The 27,602-nt window shown below is 39.6% G+C and overlaps 1 protein-coding gene across 3 annotated transcripts in view; it reads left to right on the top strand.

Moving 5' to 3' along the window:
* The window catches only part of PARP4 (poly(ADP-ribose) polymerase family member 4), a 116,443-nt gene that overhangs the window by 65,590 nt on the left and 23,251 nt on the right, over positions 1-27,602 (top strand). For all 3 annotated transcript variants that reach the window (XM_053203715.1, XM_027064474.2, XM_053203737.1), the window contains 11 exons: positions 4,391-4,586; positions 5,589-5,656; positions 6,235-6,422; positions 9,400-9,499; positions 11,168-11,338; positions 11,624-11,704; positions 13,079-13,159; positions 14,236-14,331; positions 14,920-15,042; positions 22,424-23,428; positions 25,607-25,706. In XM_053203715.1, coding sequence (XP_053059690.1) covers positions 4,391-4,586; positions 5,589-5,656; positions 6,235-6,422; positions 9,400-9,499; positions 11,168-11,338; positions 11,624-11,704; positions 13,079-13,159; positions 14,236-14,331; positions 14,920-15,042; positions 22,424-23,428; positions 25,607-25,706 — 2,209 coding nt within the window. The remainder of the gene's footprint in view (positions 1-4,390; positions 4,587-5,588; positions 5,657-6,234; positions 6,423-9,399; positions 9,500-11,167; positions 11,339-11,623; positions 11,705-13,078; positions 13,160-14,235; positions 14,332-14,919; positions 15,043-22,423; positions 23,429-25,606; positions 25,707-27,602) is intronic.

A 27,602-nucleotide genomic window follows, 5' to 3' on the forward strand; every position in this document is an offset into this window, starting at 1 on the left:
CCTAAGTGTCCATCAACTGATGAATGGATAAAGAAATTGTGGTTTATATACACAATGGAATACTACGTGGCAATGAGAAAAAAAAAAAAAAGGAAATATGGCCTTTTGTAGCAACGTGGATGGAACTGGAGAGTGTGATGCTAAGTGAAATAAGCCATACAGAGAAAGACAGATACCATATGGTTTCACTCTTATGTGGATCCTGAGAAACTTAACAGGAACCCATGGGGGAGGGGAAGGAAAAAAAAAAAAAAGAGGTTAGAGTGGGAGAGAGCCAAAGCATAAGAGACTCTTAAAAACTGAGAACAAACTGAGGGTTGATGGGGGGTGGGAGGGAGGGGAGGGTGGGTGATGGGTATTGAGGAGGGCACCTTTTGGGATGAGCACTGGGTGTTGTATGGAAACCAATTTGACGATAAACTTCATATATTGAAAAAGAAAGAAAAGAAAGAAAGAAGAGAAAGAAAGAAGGAAAGAAAGAAAGAAAGAAAGAAAGAAAGAAAGAAAGAAAGAAAGAAAGAAAGAAAGAAAGATTCAGTAGAAAAAAAATAAATCACAGTGACTGCTGCTTACCAAAAAAAAAAAAAAAAAAAGAATACAATGACAGACTGAAAAATTCAAGACAGAGCTTCACCAACTCCCTTAATCATGCAGGAGAAAGAATCAACTAACTTGAAGACGTATCATTTGAAATTAAAGGAATAAAAAGAAAAGGAATGAAAATGAGTGAAAAAAGCCTACATGAATTATGGAACACTATCAAGCAAAAGAATGTTTGCATCATGGGCATCCCAGGAAAGGAGAGAAAGGGGTGGAAATATTATTCAAAGAAATAATAGCTAAAATCTTCCTAAATCTTGAGGGAGAGATGAATAACCAGGTTCAGGCAGCTCAGAGGACCCCAAGCAAGATCCATTGAAAGAAGATTACTCTAAAACACATTATAATTAAAATATTAAAAATCAAGGACAGGGAGAGACTTTTCAAAGCAGCAAGAGAAAAATGGCTCATCACATACAATGGAACTCCCATAGGGCTATCAGCAGATTTTTCTGCAGAAACCATGAGGTCAGGAGGGAGTGCGATGATATATTCAAAGTGTTGAGAGGAAAAACTGCCAACCAAGAATACTGTCTTTTGGGTTCCTGGACCCAGTTCCAAAGGCAGGTAGGGGGCTTCCCAACATACCACTATACTATGTAAGTCCAGGTTGTTACCTGTACTTTGACCAACTAGCTATAAATCAGAGATTCCCACAATCCTTTCCTCAGTTTTTATTAGCTTGCTAGAGCAACTCACAGAACTCAGAGAGGAATTTTACTCCCTAGGCCACCAGTTGATTACAAAGGCATGTAACTCAGGCACAGCCAGATGGCAGATATGCATCGGCAAGGTCTGGGGAAAGGGTACAGACCCTCCGTTCCCTCCAGGCACGCCACTCTTCCACATCTCCATGTGTTCACCAATGTGAAAGCTCTCCGAAGCCCATCTTTTGGGTTTTTATGGTGGCTTCATCACATAGGCATGATTGGCAAGAATTATTGGCCATTGGAGATTGATTCAGTCTCCAGTCTCACTGCCCTTCCAGGAGTCTATGGACAGGACTAAAGGTTCTAACTCTCTGATCATATAGTTGATTTTCCTAGCAACCAGCCCCCCTCCTTAGGTAGGGATCCAAACCTCACCTCATTAACATAACAAAAGACACCTTTATCACTCTCATCACTTAGGAAATTCCAAGGGTTTTGGATTAAAAAAATTTTTTTAATGTTTATTTATTTTTGAGAGACAGAGAAACAGAGCGTGAGCAGGGAGAGGCAGAGACAGAGGGAGACACAGAATCCAAAGCAGGCTCCAGGCTCTGAGCTGTCAGCACAGAGCCCAACATTGAGCTCAAACTCACAAACCATGAGATCGTGACCTGAGCTGAAGTCGAAGTCAATATTTAATGGACTGAGCCACCCAGGCACCCCGGAAATCCCAGGGGGTTTGGGAGATGTGCGTGAGGAACAGTGGACAAAGACAAAATATATATGAGTTGACCAAATATATATGTCTTATAAATCACAATATAGCATAAACCCAGCAAAACTGTCCTTCAGAAATTAAGGAGAGATACATTCCCAAACAAAAGCTAAGGGAATTCATCACCACTGGACCTGACTTATGAAAAATGGTAAAGAGAGTTCTTGAAATGAAAGAATGCTAGAAAAACATAAGCTTCCACTTGTGGAATGAATAAATCATGGGAATAAAAGGAACAGCATAGAGAATATAGTCAATGCCATTATAATAGATGGTAGCTATGCTTGTGATAAGCATAGCATAACGTATGAACTTGTCAAATTACTATTTGTACACTGGAAACTAATGTAACATTGTGTGTCAAGTACACATCAATAAAAAATTTAAAAATGGGGTGCCTGAATGGCTCAATCAGTTAAGTGTCCGAAATCTCTTGATTTCAGCTCAAGTCATGATCTCATGGTCATGAGATTGAGCCCTGTGTCAGGCTCTGCACTGGGCCTGAGGCCTTCATGAAATTATCTTTCTCCCCTCCCTCTGCCCCTTCCCACCTCAAAAAAAAATTGTCCTTTTTAAAAAGTAATTTAAAAATTGGGGTGCCTGGGTGGCTCAATGGGTTAAGCGTCCAACTCTTGCTTTTGGCTCAGGTCATGATCTCACAGTTCATGGGATTGAGCCCTGTGTCGGGCTCCATGCTGCCAGCACAGAGCCTACTTAGGATTCTCTCTCTCTCTCTGCCCCTCCCCTGCTTGCTTGCTCTCCCTCTCTCAAAATAAACATTTAAAAACTAAAAATAAATAAAAATAAAATAAATTATATGATCCTGTCAATAGATGCAGAAGAAGGGTTTGAAAAAATTCAACACCCTTTCATGATGAAAGCTCGGAACAAACTGAGTATAGAAGGTTACCTCAACATAATAAAGACCATGTATTACAAACACAGCTAACATCAGACTCGATGAAAAACTAAGAGCTTTTTCTCTAAAATCAGAAATAAGAGTGCCTACTCTAGCCATTCCTATCCAATGTAGTACTGGAAATCCTAGCTAGAACAATTAGGCAAGAAAAAGAAATGAAAAGCATACAAATAGGAAAGGAAAAAGTAAAATTGTCTGTGTTTGCAGATAACTTGATCTCATGTATAAAAAAACCCTAAAAATTCCACTAAAGCACTGTTAGAACTAATAAATAAATTCAGGAAAGTTGTAGGATACTATAAGAAAAGTATAGACCATGGGACACCTGGGGGAAATACTTAGGAATAAATTTAACCAAAGGAAGTAAAAGACACGTACATTGAAAACCTTAAGACACTGATGAAAGAAATTGAAGAAGGCACAAACAAATGGTAAGATATTTCATGATGGAATCACAAAATACCCTGAATAGCCCAGGCAATCTTGAGGAAGAATAATAAAGCTAGAGGCATCACACTTCCTGGTTTCCAACTATACTGCAAGGCTGTAGCAATCAAAACAGTGTGATGCTGTTGTAAAAACAGACACATAGACCTATGGAACAGAATTAAGAGCCCAGAAATAAACCCATGCATTTTTGTCAACTAATATTTGACAAGGGAGCTAAGAATATTCAACGGGGAAAGGATGGCCCTTTCAATAATTGGTGCTGGGAAAACTGGATATCTACATGCAAATGAATGAAATTAGGCCACTATCTTACACCACTCAAAAATTAACTCAGAATCAGGGCACCTGGGTGGCTCAGTCAGTTGAGCATGTCTGACTCTTGATTTTGACTCAGGTCATGACCCCGGGGGTCATGGTATCGAGCCCTGCCATCAGGCTACACATTACATCTACACAGCTACACATCTGGAGCATCACATGCTACAGAGAAATCACTCATGGAAGGGAAAGTCAATAGATGTGGAAACTTCATTGTTAATCTTATTTTAAGAAATTGCCACAGCCACTCCAGCCTTCAGCTGCCACCATCCTGGTCAGTCAGCAGCCATTGACATCGAGGCAGGACCCTCCAGCAGCAAAAAAATAACTATTTTTTTTTAATGTTTATTTATTTCTGAGAGAGAGAGAGATTGAGAGAGAAAGAGATTGTGAGTGGGACAGAGAGAGAGAGAGAAAATCCCAAGCAGGCTCCCTGCTGTCAGTGCAGAGCCCAACATGGGGCAATTGCACATTTAATAGACTACACTGTAGTGTAAACATAACTTTATATGCGCTGGGAACCAAAACCTTTATTTACCTCACTTTATTGTGATACTTGCTTTATGGTGGTATTCCGGAACCGAACCCACAATATCTCCAAGGCATGCCTATACCAATGTAAACAAGCCAGACCAGTTTAAGATAAACACCAGTCCAGCACCTTTTTTCTTTTTTTAGGCCTGCATGCTTGTTTTTCAACCAGACCTCGATATCGCCCTCCCTGACCTAGCTGAGAACAATGAAGTGATTATTTGTCTTGATTGCTCCGCTTCCATGGAGGGTGCGACATTCTTGCAAGCCAAGCAAATTGCCTTATATGCACTGTCCTTGGTGGGAAAGAAGCAAAAGATAAACATTGTCAAGTTTGGCACAGGTGAGTGCTCTTTGGCCCCAGTCCAAAGCGTGCTTCCTCCTTAATATGAACATGCTCATGAGTAGAGCTGATGGCTGTTAGTACCCTGACCTCACCTATGGAGTAAGAGGTAGCATAGCATGGAGTTCAAGAACCAGAACACCGGAGGCAGATCCCTGGCTTCACATTCCAACTCTATCACTTACTAGCCCTGGCTGTCACCTTGGGCAAATTACTTGAACTTTTTATACCTCAGTTTCCACATCTGTAATATAAGGGTGATAGTTCCTACCTCACAGTGTTGTTGTAAGGATTGAGCTAATGCCTGTAAAGGATTTAAAACAGTGCCTATCACATATCAAGTGCTTTATAAATACTACTAGTGTTCCTAGCAGCTGAACCAAATGCAAGACCCTTGGTTGAGATGAATGAGGGTCCCAAGCATATGGGCAGAACATGTGAAATCAGCACAATGTAGAAAATCTATAAGGGTTCAGCAAGCATCAGATCAGCCCTTTTAGAGGAAAAGCAATACCATCCGCCAGGTGGGGGTCCAGGGACATTTCAGCCACCAGAAGAAGGTATTTCAGGAATGAGAGAAAGAACCGGAGTAGAGTGAGGGGGCAGTCTGGTCCTGATGATTCTTACTTTCCATCCCATTGAGCAGAAGACCTGCCCTTTTATGAAGGAGCTAGGGTCTGCTGCTGCTGGGCAGAGGTCAGATAAGCCTGGGAAAACCAAGGCCCTGGAAGGAGAACGTGTCCCTCCCGTGGCCAGGCTGCCTGTGCTGTTGTGACACCCCACATCTTACTTTGCATGAGCAATCTGCTACAGAACAGAAGTCTACATGTAATTTTATTCAGGACACTTTGCATTGTAAAGTGCATAGTTTCAGTGCACTAGAGTTTATTATTTAAAGGAATAGTGTGGTGAATTTTTTGTATGTTAAAACTATCAAACATTGTTAATGGTCAGTAAAGTGAATATTTCGTAGCTACACCTCACGCCAATCTTATCACACAGGTTACAAGGAATTATTTTCATATCCTAAGTACATCACAAGCAACAATGTGCCAACAGAGTTCATTATGGTGAGTAAAAGGACCTTCCTTCATCTCTTGGGTCTTTTCCTATCAAGGTTTAACAGTACTGTCCAGACTTATTCCCCCCACGAGCGCTATTGGAACACCCCCAGTCCTTCAGTTTTTGTATGTTGGTGGGCTCTTTTATTTTATTAATAAAAGCCATATGAACTCATTAAAGAAAAACTGGAAATTAAAAAGGGTAGAAAGAAAAAAATCGCCCACATTCCTACCACCTAAATGCAACAGCGTTGGAATGTTTTCTTCTGTTCCTTTTTTTCTATTTCTGAAGACAGAGCAAGCTGAGAATGACTAATTGCTTCCTCAGTCCATGCCAGCAAACCCTGGGGAAGCATAAAAAAAGTCAAATAAGTGTCCACTGATAATATTATAGTGACTGTGTGACATAAAATAAACTAAGAGGATATAAGTGTAGTTGTTGCACAAATGTATAATTGAGAAAAAAATATATCTTTTCAGTGACGATGTCTCTAAACCCTCACTGAGACGTGCTTCAGTAAATGATGACAGTTAATGGTGAATAGACCCCAAAAGTAGTAAATAACCTTTCACTTCATTTCCTCTAGTCTGCTACACCTACCATGGGAAATACAGACTTCTGGAAAACACTCCGGTATTTAAATTTACTGTACCCTTCTCAAGGGTTACGGAACATTCTCCTTATATCTGATGGGCACCTCCAGAATGAGAGTCTGACATTGCAGCTTGTGAAAAGAAATGTCCAACACACCAGGCTGTTCTCCTGTGGTATTGGGTAAGTGTGGGAGGTCTAGTGACACAGTGAACACTGTGGGTGAAGAAGGCAGCCTGTGGGCAGGGTTTTTTTTGTTGGCCTACACAGGATTTCTAGAAGTTTTGAAGTTGATAACGGTGTATAGAAACTGTTTAGCATATAGTTGTAGAGCTCTGGGCTCTGAGACTGCCTGGGTCTCAATACCTGAATTGGCCATTTGTTAGCTCTGACCTTGGGCATGTTGTTAAATCTCTTGTGTATAAGATGAAGATGATAGTGAAAAAGTCATAGATTTAATAGGTTTACTCTGAGGATTCAATGAGCTCATATATAAAAAGTACTTACGGGGCACCTGGGTGGCTCAGTCAGTTAAGCATCTGACTCTTGATTTTGGTTCAGGTCATGATCTCACTGTTTGTGAGTTCCAGCCCCGTGTAGGGCTCTACACTGACAGTATGGAGCCTACTTGGGATTCTCTCTCTCTCTCTCTCTCTCTCTCTCTCTCTCTCTCTCTCTCTCTCTCCCTCCCTCCCTCTCTCTCTCTCTCTTTCCCTGCCAGGCTTACAATCTCTCTGTCTCTGTCTCTGTCTCTCTCTCAAAAATAAATAAATAAACATTAAAAAAATAAAAATAAAAAGTACTTAAGAATAGTCTTAAGAACAGAGATGGCACACAGCAAACACCAAGTCAACATTAGATATTATTATGTTACATAAAAATCCAGATTTCCAGCCTATCCTGAGAAGCCTGAAGTGCCGAGCGCACCCCCACCCCTGGCGGTTTGTGACCAGGGCTGAGGGTCCCACCCAGGCTCTTGCTCCTTCACACCTTTGTGGTGGCTGCCACATTTGCATTTTCAAACCCTATAATGGACTTAAGATCTCTCTGGAGGCTAGACCCTCTTCATTGTTGGAATGAACCCCCACCCCAATTATAGTTAGCTGTTTTGGACGAAACCGAGGTGTATGGTGTAAACATAAGGAAAACACCAAGGGCCAGACTGGTGTTTGCACAGAGCATGCCTGCACCCTCGTCTCCTGGGACTCTCCCCCACATAGTCACCATCCTGGGAAATGATCACCAGGCCTCCCTATTCTGAGGCAGTGCATGGAGCGGGAGAGCTCCTCAACACAGGGGTAGGGGTGGAGGTGGGTGTTGCTGTTCTCTGGGGCCACTGTGCTGTCCTGGACCGGGGTCCTCCTCAGGCCTCGGCCATGACTTTCAGGAGCTGGAGCCCTAGACACCCTTTGAGGGCCCTGTACCCAAGCCAGACCTGCCTGCCCAGAGGGCTCTTCTCTGTCTGCCCTGCCTCAGTCACAGCTCCAGTCCTGTTCCCTAATGTGAGAGCTGGGCACCACAGACCAACCAGGAAATTATCCAGCCCCCCGTGGACTTCCTCAGCAAGTGCTCCTAAATGGACTTCACCTGAGTAACTTGTGCCTGTACACACAGGAGGCTGGCCGCAACACGCTGCAGGGACCTGCCTCCTCCCTGCTCCCCTGACCGTGTGGCAGAGGCAGTGCCAGGGTTGTGGCTCAGACATCAGTGCAGAAGACACCGGGCCCCATTGATACCTTTTTTGCTGAGGGCCTGTCATGAGACAGATGCGCCTTGGTGCAGGACCACAGTGCCGGGTATGGGGAGCCAGACAGCAAACAACCCAGTAAGCTCAAAGGGAGATGGGTTTTCCTAAGTGCCACGAAGGCAATAGGGGAGGACGCCGTGATGGGGGTGGGTGGGCACAAACCTCCTTTGGGAGGTGACTTTGTGCTCTCACACAACCCAGCCTGAGAGAGCTGGAAGTTTTACTGATTTTTTGTCAGGTTTTTAGGATCTTTCTACAGGTTTCTCATACTCATTTGTGTTCACAAACTCTAGCAAGATGTGAGTTCTCCAGGAGTAGAGACTGAACTATTGCCTATTGTAACAAGCTGTCCCCTGAGGTCCACACAGCAGGAGCAAAAACAGATTCCAAGCAGCCTTACTAGCTGATGAAATTGGTAAAAGAGAAATAAACTCCAGCTTAGGGGGATTCTCTAACTGGTGTTGTAGTCACCACCAATTAATTTTGAAGACTAAAGACAAATCCAATCTTTAATAAATAGGTTCAGACATATTTCAGAAACAAATAACTTTCTTAAGCTCTTTTCCTGAAAAATAATTGTTTCTTTATTATTTTAGGAGGAACGTCTCTAAGAAAAGCTTTCTTAATAGTTACAGAATTATTATCAAGAGAAATTTAATACGACATTGTCATTCAAATAGCAAAGCTTATTTTTGCTAGAAAGACACTTCCCTATCCTTTTTGCTATCTAGTTGTGCATCATAATTTTTTAATGTTTGTTTGTTTGTTTGTTTGTGTGTTTGTTTTGAGAGACAGAGAGAGAGAGCAGGGGAGGATCAGAAAGAGAGGGAGAGAGGGAATCCCAAGCAGGCCCTGCACAGTCAGCGCAGAGCCCAATGCGAGGCTTGATCTCACAAACCATGAGATCATGACCTGAGCCAAAATCAAGAGTGGGACGTTTTATCTGCTGAGCCACCCATGTGCCCCCAGATGTGCATTATATTTGAAGATGTAGACTTTATTAACTCTTTTCCAGTTCTTGGCCTTTGGGATCAAATTTGGGTAACTGACATTCATTGAAAGCAGGTTGATATTTTTACCAGTATTCTGATAACTTTTCAGAGGTTTTTCAGAATCATCTATTCTCTCTTTTGGTAAATCAGGAGTCAAGAATTTCTGCTTTTTTTTTTTTTTTCTATTGTGAAAGAGAAATAGGTTTTCTGATATATGGGAGCCTAAATTACCCAAAGCTTCAGATGTTTCATACTGTCTATCCTGAGTTTTATCTCTCTAACCTCAACTACAGAAAAGCAATTCTTCTGCATATAATGTTTCCTCTATTGAGTTCTGAACTATATCAACACTGTTAACTACATGTACTTCAAAAACATTTCTAAAGTTTCTTGAAGATTATAACATGTGAAATGTGATCAGTTCTACAGCAAATCGTCATATCTTAAGGACTTTGTCCCAGTACGGTGCTGGAGTATTTGAGTATTTTAACTCAAAATCCAAACACAGTTGGAAAAAACAGGTACGTTTCTCAAACATCTTATTTCTAGTTTTATGCTTATATGTGGAAATAATATCTTCTTACAAATCCATTGACAGTAACTTCTGTGTTTTCGTTAATAGAAAGGGGCCCTACAAAAAGGCCACAGGCCTGAAGGTATTGCACCCCTCAGTTATTGTCTAACATCTAGCAGAAACGTTCTCCTTAATTGGGTCATTCTCTTAGCTTGTAGTTTGATTTCTTTTTTATAAAGTATCATGGGGGATTTTTAAAGGTAAAGTAGTATCCATGTTTTGTTAGCATTATCTGTCATTGTGGCAAAATATACATAAAATTTACCATTTAACCATTTTTAGTGGCATTCAGTGGCATTAAGGCACATTCGTAATGTTGTGCAGCCATCACCTCCATCCATCTCCAGAATTTTTCATCATCCGAAACAGAAACTCAACTCATTAAAGAGCTGCTCCCATTGTACCTACACCCCAGCCCCTGCCAACTACCATTCTACTTTCTTTCTGTGAATTTGACTACTTTAGATACTTCATGTAAGCGGAGTCCTATAGTATTTGTCCTTTTGTGCCTGGCTTATTTCACTTGGTATAATATTTTCAAGATCTATGCACATTGTAGACTATGTCAGAATTTTCTTCCTTTTTAAAGGCTAAGTAATATTTCATTGTGTGCACACACCACATTTTGTTTATGGGTTCATTTGTTGATAGACATTTGTGTTGTTTCCACCTTTTAGTTGTTATGAGTTATGCTGCTCTGAGTATTGACACACAAGCATGTGTTCAGGACTCTGATTTCAGTTATTTTAGGTGTATACCCAGAGGTGGAATTTCTGGGTCATATGGTAATTCTGTGTTTAGCTTTTTGGAACTGCCATACTGTTGTTCGTAGCAGCTGCACCATTTTATATTCCCATCAGCAATGTACTAGGGTTCTAGTTTTTCTACATAATCAATAGCACTTGTTGTTTTTGGGGTTTTTGTTTTGTTTTGTTTCATAATAACCATTGTAGAGTGTGAAGTTGTATTTCATTGGGGTTTTGATTTGCATTTTGCTAATTACTAGTGATGTTGAACAACTTCTCACGTGCTCCTTGGCCATCCGTACACCTTCTTTGGAAAACATCTATTCAAGCCCTTTGTAGGATTAATTTGTATAATTGGAATCTACTCCCTGCAAAAGTTGTATATTAGTAATTAACTAATGGAATGATTTAGGGATGTTTTGCACGTTTAAATTATGTGCTAATGCTATTAAGAACTCTATTTAAGGGGCGCCTGGGTGGCTCAGTCGGTTGAGCGTCCAACTTCAGCTCAGGTCGTGATCTCACGGTCCGTGAGTTTGAGCCCCACATCGGGCTCTGTACTGACAGCTCAGAGCCTGGAGACTGTTTCAGATTCTGTGTCTCCCTCTCTCTCTGCCCCTCCCCCATTCATGCTCTGTCTCTCTCTGTCTCAAAAATAAATAAAAATTAGAAAAAAATTTTTTAAAAAGAATTCTATTTAAAATCTTTTTGAAAAAGTACCCTGAGCAGGAAGGAGGAAAAGAAAAAAAAAAAAAAAAAAGCAGAGAGCTACAAATCCTGAAAGATAGAATGTAAAATTATTCTCAGTGTTAAGTCACTATTTTCTGGGTGTAACATTGAAAGAGAAATAATTCCTTTCTTATAAATAGATAGAAGACCAGATGACCCGGTTGCATTCTCCAAGTTGTCACTCTGTCTCCGTCAAGTGGCAGCAGCTAAGTGCAGATGCACCTGAACCCCTGCAGGCCCCAGCCCAGGTGCAGTCCTTGTTCCTCAACCATCGACTCCTTGTCTACGGATTTATTCCTCATTGCACACAGGTGAGGAAGCACATGGCTGGTTTTAGTGTGGGAAGAACAATGTATGTTGCCAAGAGTTCTATTTTTCTTTTCTTTCTCTTTTCTTTCCTCTCCTCCCCCCCCCAGATCATAATATGCTGGCAAATTTTTCTGCTTCTGCAAACATAATGGGTAGTTACCTAGGGACATCGGGGAGCCTTTTAACCTCCATTGAAAGGAGAGAGAAAATCACTGTGAAACTAACGAAGACACTGTGGAGTGAAAAAGCTAATAAGGGATTTCCTTCCCACCCCCACCCCGTTTCAGGCAACTCTGTGTGCATTAATTCAAGAGAAAGAATTTTCTACAATGGTATCAACTACTGAACTTCAGAAGACAACTGGAACTGTAAGATTCAAAACTTGAACTAGAACTCACTGTTTGAAAGTTGTCATCATTTAATATTTTCTTGTATAATGCTCCCTGTACTTCCTTTGTTGCTCCTGTTTCTCTGTGTTGACACTTCAGTACACAATATAATGTGGAGGATTGTTATCCGTACAAATGAGGACACTTGCATTCAGTTTCTAACACAGTACTTCTTCTTCTGGGGTTCTTGAGTCTTGTGTATCCACATGAGCATCAGTGGCTATGAATAACTGCAATGAAACTTGGTATTTTATACGTGAACAGTTTTTAGGGGAGGTTCTCGAATGTGTCCATGACTCAATAAAAGTTAAGTGCCACGATCCACCCATGTTATCTCGTATTACCGGTATAATAGTCCTAGGCCAAGAGTAAACATATATTGAGAGTGTGTTTGTTTTTTCTACTTTTGGATTAAAAGCAAATGAATTATCACTGAAAAGTTTGTAGTATTTGCATTAGTACTTGATCTACTATAGTCAGACCTGGAAAATCCCTCACCTATGTATATTATATGTGCAGTTTGCTATTCATAGAAGTATTTGCATAAGCAGATAAACTATTTCCCAGACATTGCAGATTTTTGTTTTCTGTTTTTCGAATAAAATATGACTTGCTTTTTTACCCCAAATCAATAATTATAACTTATTATTTGCACGTGATGTGTGTATAGAAGTTTAGGGAATCTCCATATTGGTTTAAAAATTGAATCTAAGGAGGAAATTAAGTCAAACGATTTTGCCTGGGAAGAGGTCATTCTCCATGAAATTGCAGTTTTTATAGTGGTACTGTCTCTGTGAGCTGTGGCCCTACTGATAACAAAATTACAAGAGTTGGAATTATTATGGAAATGAGACATTGCCATTTAAGATCAGTTGTGTTTCTTCGTTGGAGAGAAAGGGAGGCGATCCTTTACCCCACACTTCCCAGGGCACATTTTGCTGCCCCTGCCCTTCCGAGTGGAGGTCACATTCACGGTGGGGCATCGCAGCACTAGGCTGACTCATCCTACAGAAGAACAGCTTACGGTTTTTGAGATAAACTGAAGTGGCAAAATACCCTTTCACAGAAAAGGCAAAACTGTAGGGACAGAAAACAGATGAGTGGGTGCCAGGGGCTAGAGGTGACAGCCAGGGGCATGAGGAACTTTTGAAAGTGAAGAACTGTTCTGAATCTTTATTTCAGTGTGGTCATCACAACTGTATACATTCGTTACAGCTCACCAAACTGGACACTTTTAAAAGGGGTGAATTTTTTGTATGTACTGTTATACCTCAAGTTAAAAGTGGTTTTCTAAGTAAGACTTCAGTTAGAAGCCACTTGAATCTTTTTTTCCCCTTTGCTGCTTCAACACAGATGATACACAAGCTGACAGCGCGAGCTCTGATCCGAGACTATGAAGATGGCATTCTCCATGAAAATGAAACGAATCATGAGGTTCGCTCTTTCCCTTGTTCTTGATGCTTCTTAAATTGATTTTATCCATGGAAACGTAAAGTGAGGATAGCTGGGTGGAGAAGCATGTGGGGGGGGGTGGGAATTCATTGTTGTGTCTGTATATTCTGCACCTACGGTGCTCAGTACATGTTCGTTAAATGGATCAATGAAAGAGCAGATGTCATTGGTTTCCTGAGAATTCTATGACCATTTTACTCATCAGAAAGAGACCAGAAGAGGGCTCAGAGGACAGTCACTGAGTGCCTGTCATAAATGTCACCTTAGATTTCATACATTGTAGGCGCTGGTAGTCTCATCGTAGTGATGAAGCAGCCCAGGTGCAGGGCAGGTAGGTGAGCAGTCTAAAGACAGACAGTGGAGCCAGAGCCTGCCCTGCTCCTTCTTCACTGAGCCGATGCGGCCCTTGGCAGGGGGTCCCACTCAGCCAGCCCACCAATGGCCTGGTGCCTCTGGAGCTGTGAACTTAAATGAGCTTAGGAGCAGTCATACCCAGTGCCCTCCCAGAAAGAAGGCACCAGAGTGCCATGCCTGCCTGTGAATGCAGTCAGCCAGTGATAGAGGGCCTTGTGTTTTCACTGTTCTCCCTTGCTGCCCTTGGATTAGCAGCCTGTGTTCTGCTTTACTTTAGGCCTTCTTTCCCCTAGGGGCAGCTGACCAGCCCTGCCACCAAATACTCCTGAACAGGTCCCTCCACCTCTCCACACCTTGGACTCCCCATCTTTAAAATGGGAGGCGTGGACTGTCTGTAAAAGAATGCAGAAGCTCACCACACTTGAGGATGAGAGTTCTTTGTTAACCGTAAAGAGCTATGTAAATATGAATTATTTTTTCTATGACTTAGCCAGTCACTTGATCTTATTTTGCAGAGTCCCCTACTCAAGACATTCACACAGGGCCATTGACTCAATTTAACTTGAAATGCTAATTGTAAAATGCTTTATTTTATAGAAAAAAATGCCTTGTTAGATTATTTAACACTTGTTTTATTGGTCATACATGGCTAACTAGTGAAAAATAAAGTGAAATGTGACTACACTTGTTTGATTCTATCCTAGATGAAGAAGCAAATGTTAAAATCTCTGATTATTAAACTCAGTAAAGAAAACTCTCTCATAACACAATTTACAAGCTTTGTGGCAGTTGAGAAAAGGGTATGTATTGTTGTTAATTCATGGCTATTTCATTTGTATTTGCATATTAAGAAAATTTCTCTTGCTCTATCACTGACAGTATCCACATTCATGACTCACAAAGAGCAGGGGAAGAGGGCAGGGAGGACCATCAAAGCAGGGCCTTGCATTCATGAAGGGCCTCACAGTTAGCGTTTGTGATAATCTCTCTAAATGAGTCACGTGTACTATTATTTTTAATGTTATAATTATTAGTTATGTGTGTACTTCTGAGATATACTACAATTTTGTTACATTTTGGTATTTCTCATCTTTTATTAATGCGAGACCCTCAAAAAGTAGAAAGGGCTTGAGCTTCCCCTCCCGTGAGAGGCCCTTTCTCTTTCATAAATTTAAGAGGAGAACCCACAGAAGGCACTTTGTACACGGCACCCAGCTCAATAAAGAGGAAAGCTAAGCGTGTGCCTCTCTCTCTCTCTCCCTCTTGTGGCCCAAGACACCCAATCTGACACCCAAACGCGCTAAGGATTCACCAGGCTTTAGAATACATAGTAATCATTTGATTTGATAATGTCTGTTTTATTTCTACCTAATTGTGATTCAATATAGGATGGTAAGGAGGCACCTTCTCCTAATATTCCAAATATTATGGAACTTATTGCCAAAGAGGATGTAGATTTCCTGCCATACATGAGCTGGCAGGAGGAGCAACCAGATGCCAGTGTGGTACAGGTAAATGTTAATTACCAAATAAGTCGATATTGTGTTTTCATATTTTAATGATGGTGAGGGGAACCCTTTGCTAAAATAGCACCCTATTGCTTGTATATGCAGAAACTGTTGTCTCCCTCATAATGGAAAACATTTGCGCATTTATAGAAAAGCTGTTATGTGACTGAGAAAGCCACCATATATAAATGTATTTATAGAGTCCCAAAGGAGAACAACTGTGATTTGGCTTCATTCATAGACAAATAAACTGCCATACAGGAAACTAAAGTTATTTATTCTAAGTAATTGATAGGTTCATCATGAAAGTAGTGATAAAAGTCCTATATAGTAATCTAAATCCACCACGAATAATTCTTAAAGCTAATAGTGCTTTATACTGTGGCCTTTGCAGCCAGAAACAGAAGTTGAGAAATGTGACTTGCATAGAAAGTGGAAGGCATATGCAAAACCAAAGGAACATAACAGTGCTATTAGACCCTTAGGTGTCTAGGTTGGTTAAAAAAAAAAAAGCCAAAATTTTGGAATTCAGAATCTAACGAAAAAATTTGAGAGGAATTTTGGGAAAATATGCAACATTCATTTTCCTCGATCCATTTTGAAGTTATTATGTCAGTTAAGAATATAAAAACACATCAGATATCATTTGCTTGCTTTGCTCATAAAACCATGTTTTGAGATGGTAAATGACAACAGAGCAACAACAAAACCATAGATGTTTCCTCAAATCCTGCATGCAGAATTTTTGTTTTGTTTCATCTTCTAGTTGTCTTTAAAGAAAGGAAAGGGGAAGAATAACTTCTGAAAATCCTGTTTCCACGTTTTTTCTGAGTTTACTTCTCTGGTCACATAGTTCCTCCTAGATCAAAGAGAAATTGTAGCTGCCACAGAAGAGATGGGCAGTGGCAGGGTTGGGGGGTGACTGCAGCCCGCCTCACAGACACAGAGGTAGGTGGCCTCTGAGGCAGCTCTCCGGTTGTTGCAAGCCCGCTGCCCTCTGGCTGAAGTGACTTCCAGGGGATTTAAAGAGCCTGCAGCTTTACTCCCCCTGCTCATTTTTTGCTCTTCCCTTTTTGGGAGCCAGACACTGAACACCAGGACATTCAAAAACAACTGCATATATGGGAATAATTAAAAAGTGTCTGCACAAAACCAACGAAAAGCTCAGAAAAGACCTACGAAGGCATTAAGTTTACTTCAGGCTGATTCTCAGCACAGAGACAGCCTACAACAATTAAAAAAGGAAAAAAAAAATAACAAGAAGCTTTTAGGCTACTAGGAAAGGGAAATCCCTCGTTTGATGAAGGGCACAAATGAAGAACTTAAAGTTAATGTCATATTTAATGGTAAAATACTGAATGGTTTTCCCCTCAGGGTGGGTACAAGGCAAGGATGTCTGACCTTACCACTTCTGTTCAACATTGTACAGAATATTCTAGCTGGTACCTAAGGCAAGAAAAAATATATAAAAAGCATACAGGTTGGAAAGAATCAAAACTTTCTTTACTCATAAGAACCTAATTGTATATGTAGAACCTCTTAAAGACTCTATAGAAAGATTAGTGGCACTAATAAGTGAGTTTGGCAAAGTTACAGGATGCAAGGTCAATGTAAGAAACCAACTGGATTTCTGTATACTAGTAATAAGCAGAAACTGAAATTTAAAAAACAATAGCACTTATAATACCATAGAAAATACAAAATACATAGAATCAAATTTGACAAAATATAAGCAGGACCTATACATTGAAAGTTAAAAAATTGCTGAGAAAATTGCAGTTGAAAAAGACCTAAACAGATGTTCTTGAATCAGATGATTCCATATTGTTAAGATATTGATTCTCCTCAGATTGATATATAGATTCAATTCAATACAAATCAAAGTCCCAGCAAGTTTTTTTGTTTAGAAATTGACACACTCCATAACCAGTAAAAAAAAAAAATTGACTCAGTAATCAAAAATCTCCCAACAAACAAGAGTACAGGGCTGGGTGGATTTCCAGGGGAATTCTACCACCAAACATTTTAAAAAGAGTTAACACCTATTATTTTGAAGCTGTTCCAAAACAGAAATGGAAGGAAAACTTCCAAGCTCACTCTATGAGGCCAGCATTACATTGATTCCAAAACTAGACAAAGACCCCACTAAAAAGAACTACAGACCAATTTTCCTAATGAACACGGATGCAAAAATCCTCAACAAGATACTAGCCAACCGGATCAAATAATACATTAAAAGAATTATTCACCACGACCAGGTGGGATTTGTACCTGGGATGCAGGACTGGTTCAACATCCACAAAACAATCAATGTGATACATCTCATCAATAAAAGAAAGGACAAGAACCATATGGTCCTCTCAACAGATGCAGAGAAAGTGTTTGACAAAATACAACAGCCTTTCTTGATTAAAAAAAAAACCCTCAAGAAAGTAGGGATAGGAGGATCACACCTTGAGATTATAAAAGCCATATATGAAAGACCCAATGCTAATATTATCCTCAATGGGGAAAAATTGAGGGCTTTAAGGAACACAAGGTCAGGAATACAAGGATGTCCACTCTTACCACTGTTATTCAACATAGTGTTGGAAGTCCTAGCCTCAGCAATCAGACAACACAAAGAAATAAAAAGCATCCAAATCAGCAAGGAGGAAGGCAAACTTTAATTCTTCATAGGTGGCCTGATATTCTATGTGGAAAACCTAAAAGACTCCACCAAAAAACTGCTAGAACTGATATAGGAATTCAGCAAAGTCACAGGATATAAAATCTATGTATAGAAACTGGTTGCATTTCTATACACCAATAATGAAGCAACAGAAAGAGAAATCGAGGAAGCAATCCCATTTACAATTGCACCAAAACCCATAAAATACCTAGGAATAAACCTAACCAAATTGGTATAAGATCTGTATGCTGAAAACTATAGAAAGCTTATGAGAGAAATTGAAGAAGACACAAACAAATGGGAAAACATTCCATGCTCCTGGATAGGAAGAACAAATATTGTTAAAATGTCGATACTACCCTAAGCAATCTACATATTCAATGCAATCCCTATCAAAATAACACCAGCATTCTTCACAGAGCTAGAACAAACAATCCTGAAATTTGTATATAACTGGAAAGGACCCCAAATAGCCAAAGCAATCCCGAAAAAGAAAACCAAAGCTGGAGGCATCACAATTCCAAACTTCAAGATGTATTACAAAGCTGTAATCATCAAGACAGTATGGTACTGGCACAAGAACAGACACATAGATCAATGGAACAGAATAGAGAACCCAGAAATGGACCCACAAACGTATGGCCAACTAATCTTTGACAAAGCAGGAAAGAATATCCAATGGATAAAAGTCTCTTCAACACACGGTGTTGGGGAAACTGGACAGTGACATGCAGAAGAATGAACCTGGGCCACTTTCTTAACACCATACACGAAAATAAACTCAAAATGGATGAAAGACCCATTTGTAAGACAGGAAACCATCAAAATCCTAGAGGATAAAACAGTCAACTACCTCTTTGACCTTGGCCACAGCAATTCCTTAACTTGAGATGTCTCTGGAGTCAAGGGAAACAAAAACAAAAATGAACCATGGGGATCTCTCAAAATAAGAAGCTTCTGCACAGCAAAGGAAACAATCAGCAAAACTAAAAGGCAACCAACAGAATGGGAAAAGATGTTTGCAAATGACATATCGGATTGGATTTGGATTGGATTGGATTTGGATTTGGATCCAAAATCTATAAAGAACTTATCAAACTCAACACCCCAAAAAACAACTAATCCAGTGAAGAAGTGGGGAAAAGACATGAAGAGACACTTTTCCAAAGAAGATCCAGATGGCCAACCGACACATGAAAGATGCTCAATGTCACTCATCATCAGGGAAGTACAAATTAAAACCACAATGAGCTACCACCTCACACCTGTCAGAATGGCTAAAATTAACACCTCAGGCAACAACAGAGGTTGGCAAGGATGCAGAGAAAGAGGAACCCTTTTTCACTGATGGTGGGAATGCAAAGTGGTGCGGCCACTCTTAAAACAGTAGGGAGGTTCCTCAAAACATTAAGAATAGAACTACCCTATGACCCAGCAATTGTGCTACTAAGTATTTTCCCAAAGGATACAAAAATGCTGATTCAAAGGGGCACATGCACCCCAATGTTTATAGCAGCACTGTCGACAATAGCCAAAGTATGGAAAGAGCCCAAATGTCCATCGGCTGATGAATGGATAAAGAAGATGTGGGGTGTGTGTGTGTGTGTGTGTGTGTGTGTGTACTATGTGTGTGTGTATACATACATTTATATATATATATATATATATATATATATATATATATATATATATATATATATAATGAAATAGTACTCAGTGATCGAAAAGAATGAAATCTTGCCATTTGCAACAGTGTGGATGGGACTAGAGTGTATTATGCTAAGTGAAATAAATCAGAGAAAGACAAATATATGATTTCACTCATATGTGGAATTTAAGATACAAAACAGATGAATATAATGGAAGAGAAGCAAAAATAAGATAAAAACAGAGATGGAGACAAACCATAAGAGACTCTTAAATACAGAGAACAAACTGAGGGTTGCTGGCGGGTGTTGGGTTGGAGGGAAGGGCTAAATGGGCAAGGGGCATTAAGGAGAACACTTGTTGGGATGAGCACTGGGTGTTATATGTAAGTGACAAATTACTAAATTCTATTCTTGAAGTTATTGTTACATTATATGTTTACTAACTTGGATTTAAATTAAAAGAAAAAACACTAATTTCAAAAGATAAAAAATAAAGTTAATGGCACTGAAAAAAAAAAAAAGAAACTGACACACTAATTTCAAACGTTTTATGTAAGGGTAACAGATCTCGGCTAGCCAAAACAACTTTGAAAAGGAAGAAAATGCTGGAGGCCTTACACTATCTGATTTCAAGACTACTATTTTATAAGGCTACAGTAATTAGGAGAGTGTGATATTGGTGTAAAATAGACATCTGTACCATGGGAACATCACTGGAACATGTAACAGTTGGAACAGAGTAGAGAGTCTAGAAATATACCCACATATATAAGGTCAACTGATTTTCTACGAAGGTGTCAAGGTAATTCAATGGGAAAGGGTGATTTTTCCAACAAATGTTTCTGGAACAATTGGATAGCCATATATGAGACAAAAATGAACCTCTGCCCTCAGCTCACACTGTGCAAAAATTGACTGGATTGCAGACTTGAATGTAACAACTGAACAGTGCTAGAATATCTAGAAGAAAAAGTAGGAAAAAATGTTAGTAAATTTGGGTTGGACAAAGGCTTCTTAATTCTTTTAGGGTTGTTTGTTTGTTTGTTTGTTTGTTTGCTTTGAGAGAGAGGGAGCATGACCAGGGTGGGGGCAGATAGAGAGGGAGAGAGACAGTCCCAAGCAGGCTCCATGCCGTCAGCACAGAGCCTGATGCAGGGCTTGATCCCACGAACTGTGAAATTATGACCTGAGTCAAAACCAAGAGTCAGACACTTAGCCAACTGAGCCACCCAGGCACCCCAAGTTTTCTTAAATTAAAAAAAAAGTCTGTAAAAAATTGGTGAATTGGACTTCACTAGAATCAAAACTTTTGCTCTTTGGGTTGCCTGGGTGACTCTATCAGTTGAATGTCTAACTCTTGATTTCTGTCCAGGTCATGAACCCAGGGTTACGGGATCAAGCCCCACGTCAGGGTCTGTGCTGAGCGTGTAGCCTGCTTAAGATTCTCTCTCTCTCTCTCTCTCTCTCTCTCTCTCTCTCTCTCTCTCTCTCTCCCTCCCTCCCTCTCCCTCTCTCTCTCTCTCTCTCCCTCTGCCTCTCTCCCTGGCTCGCATGCACACACACACTCTCTCTCAAGTAAATAAAAAACAAAACAAAAAAACCACACAAACTTTTACTCTTCAGAAGACCCCCTTTAAGCAAATGAAAGGGGAAACCACACAGACAGTGAGAAAATATTTGTAAAACATACGTGGCAAAGACTTATCTAAAATATAGAAAGAAATCTTAAAATTCAATAATAAGAAAATCCAATAAAATAATGAACGGATTTGAACAGACACTTCACCAGAGAAGGTATATAGATGGCAAACAAGCACATGAAAAGATGCTGTACATCAGAATATGCAAGTTGGAATCACAGGGAAATACCTTTACATACCCACCAGCATGGCCTAAAAGGGACTGACAGTACTAGACGTAGTGAGGATGTGGAACAACCGTAACTCCCACACACTGCTGGTGGGAGTACAAAATTGCATAACCGTTGTGGAAATTCTTTGGGAAAGGACTACTCTTTTTTAAAAATAGCTCTTTTACATTGGTAAAATGACAAGCTAATTATTTTTTTTAAGATTTTATTTTTAAGTAATCTCCAAACCCAATATGGGGCTCAAATTTACATCCCCGAGATCAAAAGGCACATGCTTGGGGTGCCTGAGTGGCTCAGTCAGTTAAGCGTCTGACTCTTGATTTTGGTTCAGGTCATGATCTCACTGTTTGTGAGTTCCAGCCCCGTGTAGGGCTCTACACTGACAGTATGGAGCCTACTTGGGATTCTCTCTCTCCCTCTCCCTCTCCCTTTCTCCCTCCCTCTCTCCCTCCCCTGCTCATGCACACACACTCTCTCTCTCTCCCTGTCTCCCTCTCTCTCTCAAAATAAATAAATACACTTAAAAAAAAAAAGAGTCACATGCTCTACACCTGAGCCAGCCAGGTGCTGCCAGGCTAATTATTTCCAAAATATCTCAAACTTGTAATTCATATAAAACTAGATTTTACTTACATGCAACTTTTTAGGAATGACTCTTTAACATTCAAATAATAGTAGTAACATAGCATCCTTAATTCCCTTTTGTTTTCCATGTTATTCAAAGTCTAGTGTAAAAATATATTCATTTAGTTACTTTAAAGCTTTCGAAATTTTTGTCAGTTTTCTCAGTTTCCTAATATTGCTGTAAAGCAGTATAAAAGACTAGAATAATTTATTTCAAATTATCAGCTTATTTTAGGGCTAATTTACACATTATGATACTGCTATTATAAAATCTTGTACAAGACACTTCTTTGGTCCTCAGTTTCCTCTTGTATAAAATGAGGGATATTGAAATTCCAAGATGCTAAGAACAAAGAGAAACTAAGATATTTGATGTATTTATTGTTGCTGTTCTCTCCAGATCTCAGACTCTGTATCTACAAAACAAGGACATTGTACTTAAATTATCTTGAATATCTCCTCTTTTCAATGCTGTGGGATAAGCAGCTGCTTGTCTGCTTGGAAGTCAACTACTAGGAAGGATGTTCATTTTATTCTGTGTTTTCCCTTACATTTTTCCCTTTTGGGCAGCCTCTTTCAGCATTCTCTACACGGAATGAAGAGCTGCGACATCATTTGACTAACAGAAAACTTGGATCACCTAAGCTGGAAGATTTTGAAGATTTTGAAAAGGGTTGCTTCAGTTCCCCACTATCAGAAAAATCTTTAACACTCAATTTCGCACGTGAAGATGTGGAAATGCCATCGGATATAAGTCAGATGGATTCATTTAAGCAAACAGGAACTGAACCATTATATAGAAGTGACCCTTTCCTAAAAGAGGGTGCTTGCAGTATTTCTGCTGCCCATAGGTTAGCCTGTTTGGAAGTTGAGCCCGTAATTGGTTCTCGTTTCCACTGTCCTTCCCACTTACATCGTTCAAAGGTTTGTCTTGCTTCTCCTGCTAGTTCTGAACAGTCTGGTCCATCTGAGAATGACCAAGACCTTCAAACTGACAGTTGTAGTGATTCTTCCCTTGAGTCATCTACCGCTTTCAGACTGTCTCTCCTGCCTTTGAGCTCCTTTGCTTGTGTTCCTTATTCAGGTGACTCATGTAACTTTGGACAGGTTGATCTACGTGACAGTTATCAAGGTCATAAGACTGACAATTGTGCTAGCAATTCTCTTGAGTTGGACTCTCCCCCACAGCCGAATACTTTTTTCTCTCCTCCTAGAGTTCCTTCCTCTGGTCTATCCAGAGAGTTTGACTTTCATTACCCTTCTGGTTCTCCTCTTTATTTTCAAAATTCCTCAGTTCATTTGAGCACCGCTTACAAGCCACAGATAGATCTGTTTGCTAACACAGAATTGGAGGCTTCTTCAGCAAATGTTTGTGCCATAATTTCATCATCTACTTCAAGTAATGGGCATTTTTCTGAAACAAAAAATGTTGAAACACCAAGATTTCAGAAACGTCGTTTGGCAAAATCTGTTCTAACAGGAAGTGCCTTTACTGCAAGCTTTCAGGCACAAAAAGATGAACAAAGCTGGATGAATTTTGTGCCTTGGACCAAACTCTTCAGTCTACAAACTGAGGTATTAGTCTTATTTCTCCTTAAGTCTGTGGTTAATTAGCTTCATAGTTTAGAGCAGAGCTATTCAAAGTACCTGGTCGTTTATCAGCACAACAGTGAGGTAAGTGACTTGTGGCAGAATGTAAATCAATACACTGCTTCTTCCATTGAGAAAAATTTTCCAAAAAAAAGTCAACAATAAATACAGTGTGCTTGATAATGGTATTTATCTATCTAGTTTTAACTGTTAGGCTAGAATATCATGCAAGTGAATGTTAATATTCCTCAGTTGAAAGTTAATCATCCCTGAACGGGTCATGGGGTAAGACCTTGATTTCCTAGGTTCTAGAACAGGTGAATTGCAATTATGTAAATTTCCCACTTTGACGTAGAGGACGAGAGCTGTAAGTATACTCTAATTGTTTTCACATATGGTCTTAGGAATATCACTCAACATGTAAGACTGTGTTAGAGCTTATCATTCCATTTGTGAAGCTAATAAACACTAAGTAAACTTAGTTCCTGCGCTGGTACTAAGACCCAGCCTCATATCTGTAATTATTTGTTTTAATGTAAAGTAGTTTAGTAAAGTGGAAACGCAACTTGATTTAGTGTAAGACTAAATTTGAGCCGCGGTTAGTACTTTGTGATTTGAGGCAAGTCGGATAACCTTTCTGAGTCTCAGTTTCTTCATCCATATACTGGGGATAATAATAGTGTCTGCCTCATAGAGTAGTTTTGAGGTTTAAACATGATCATAACAGCTGTCCAGCTTTTTTTTTTTTTTTTTACCTGGAAGAGTGTCCATGAAAGTAGTGTAGGAAGCAGTACAGCAGATGCTGCTGTCTCTGGGCCCTGGAGCCAGACTAGTAGAGCTTACATGGTGCCTCTGCTGCTTGTTAGTTGTCTGACTGTGGACAAGTTGCTTAACCTCTCTGTACCTCAGTGATCTCATCTGCAAGGTGGGTATAGTAATAGTCTCTCCATAGGAAGTGGCTAAAAAGATTGTTTTTCTTAAATCTAAGCACCTAGGACTAGTTTAATACTAGTTGGCACATACCACTGCTGTTATTTTTCAAATTATTGCCATAGAGTCTGTGTACCTGCCTATGACCTCATCCACCTTTCTGCTTTCTGTATTAGCTCCTCTGGGATCTGAAGTTGATATACTTTAAGGTCAATAGCCCCATGTTCAGGCTTACGACCGCCTCGTAATATGTAATAAACATCAGCCTTAAAAGTAGAGACTTAGGGATGTTTGGGTGGCTCAGTTGGTTAAGCGTCTGACTTCAGCCGAGTTCGTGATCTCATGGCTCATGAGTTCGAGCCCTGCGTCAGGCTCTGTGCTGACAGCTCAGAGCCTAGAGCCTGTTTTAGATTTTGTGTCACCCTCTCTCTCTGCCCCTTCCCTGCTCATGGTCTATCTGGCTCTCTCAAAAATGAATAAACATTAAAAAAAATTTTTTTTTCAAGTAGAGACTTAGCTGGGGTGGGCAGGGGACAGTAAGGTCATTTTAAAGAGCATATTCACCGTAACTATTTTATATTTAGTAAAAATTTGTCATTTTCATATTTTGGACTTCATAAAGGCACATTTTTAATATTGAACAAAAGGAATCATGCTACTTAAAAGTTTGAGAAACATTGGTTCAAAGCATTACTAGAAGAAAAAATTCATAACACCATTTTTTAAAATGCCTGCACATGAGTCTCTTTCCAGACTTTTTATAAGTGCCATCTGATACATATTGTCCATAGTGTTTTTGAGATTCCTAACAATACTATGTCACTAGTGTATGAAGAACTTTGACTTAAACTTTTTTTTCATTTTTTAATATTTTATTTATTGTTGAGAGACAAAGACAGACAGAGCAGGGAAGGGGCAGAGAGAGAGGGAGACACAGAATCCAAAGCAGTCTCCCTTCTTGGAGCTGTCAGCACAGGGCTCAACCCCACGAACTGTGAGATTATGACCTGAGCCAAAGTCAGACGCTTAACTGACTGAGCCACCCAGGCGCCCCTGAAGAACTTTGATTTTAAAAATAATAAAAATTATAATAAAAATTTTTTACAATACAAATTTTAGAAATGTCTTAATAAACTGAATTTAAATAATTGGAAACATTATTTATTACATAAATTCTTACGTATGTGATTAAATTTCAAAAATGTGGCTTAAATTTGCTTTTTTATTTCATAGGATGGCTTCTGGAAACTTACATCAGAACTGGGATTTATTTTAAACCTTAATACAAATATTTTAAACAGCTTTCTTGAACAAAAAGGCATTAGATCTCTAGGTAAGTCACCATTTTTCTATTAATTAAATGGCATGCTCTTAACTGTTGTAAATTTTGTTGTAAACTAGTATACTAATATGATAATTATGTAAGTTACATATGAGTGGAATTATATTTGTTAACCATCAAATGAAACAAGAGGACCAGTTTCTAGTCATATCTTTACCACTAATTAGGGTATTACCTGTGTAAGTTAATTAGCATAAGTAACAATAACTTCTGTTTTAAAAATCCAAAATTTCAGTAGCTTAACACAAAGATTATTTTCTTGCACATATCACAGTCAAATAGTAGTCAGCAGGAAAATTCCACTCCAAGTTTTCATTTACAGGCCCAGGCTCCGTCCATATTGTGGCTCTACCATTATCAAAAGTGTCTTTAAAAGTACTCTAGTGAAAAGGAAAGAAGAAAATACTGCTCTGGCATTACCTACCTGGTAGATAGTAAGAGAAAGACAAACTGGGGCAGGAACTAGTCACAGGGCCCCTCCCAGATACAAGAGGGCTGGAAAATACACTTTAGCTTGGTGTCCAGGAAGAGAAAACAGCTTTGATAAGTGTCTAGGCAGTCTTTGCCAGAGCAAGTTCAATCTCTGTGGACCTCTTTCTTGTCATGATAATGAAGGGGATGGATAAGCAAGTGGTTTGAAGGTCAAATGCCAGTCTTAGGTTAAGACATTTTTTTTAATAAAAACACATTATTAAATAGTAGTCAGTATTCATTGAACAGCAGTGTCTAACTACCCTGCCATCCTCTCAAAAAAGTCAGGGTTTTCATACTCCAGGCTTATTCCAGAGTTAGCAGGTCTTTGTTTGTTTGACTTGCACTACACCAAAAAGGAAAGGTGAAAATTTGCATGAGGAGAATTCTACTTCCTGGAATGGTAAAGGAGCTTGAATCTGACTAAATCTCTCACCAGTAAGATTTAGTAAGCTCACTGGGACCTCATCAAAATAAAATCAGATAAAGGGTTAGTATCCAAAATCTACAAAGAACTTATCAAACTCAACACCCAGAAAACAAATAATCTAGTGAAGAAATGGGCAAAAGACATGAATAGACACTTCTCCAAACAAGGCATCCAGATGGCAAACCAACACATGAAAAAATGCTCAACATCACTCATCATCAGGGAAATACAAATCGAAACCACAATGAGATACCACCTCACCCTTCTCAGAATGGCTAACATGGACAACTCAGGCAACAACATATATTGGCGAGGATGCAGAGGAAGAGGATCTCTTTTGCATTGTTGGTGGCAATGCAAGCTGGTGCAGCCACTCTGGAAAACAGTATGGAGGTTCCTCAAAAAACTAAAAATAGAACTACCCTACAACCTAGCAATTGCACTACTAGGCATTTATCCACAGGATACAGGTGTGCTGTTCCAAAGGGACACATGCACCCCCATGTTTATAGCAGCACTATCAACAATAGCCAAAGTATGGAAAGAGCCCAAATGTCCATCAATGGATGAATGGATAAAGAAGATGTGGTATATATATACAATGGAGTATTACTCGGCAATCAAAAAGAATGAAATCTTGTCATTTGCAACTACGTGGAAGGAACTGGAGGGTATTACACTAAGTGAAATTAGTCAGAGAAAGACAAAAATCATATGACTTCACTCATATGAGGACTTTAAGAGACAAAACAGATGAACGTAAGGGAAGGGAAACAAAAATAATATAAAAACAGGGAGGGGGACAAAACAGAAGAGACTCATAAATATGGAGAACAAACTGAGGGTTATTGGAGGGGTTGTGGGAGAGGGGATGGGCTAAATGGGTAAGGGGCATTAAGGAATTTAGTAAGGAAAATAAGTAAATTAAGTAAATTAAGGAATTTAGTAAGGAAGTAAATTAAGGAATTTAGGAAGCTCAGATAAAG

The sequence above is a fragment of the Acinonyx jubatus genome, chromosome A1, assembly GCF_027475565.1.
Source record: "Acinonyx jubatus isolate Ajub_Pintada_27869175 chromosome A1, VMU_Ajub_asm_v1.0, whole genome shotgun sequence".
NCBI classification, from domain to species: Eukaryota; Metazoa; Chordata; class Mammalia; order Carnivora; family Felidae; genus Acinonyx; species Acinonyx jubatus.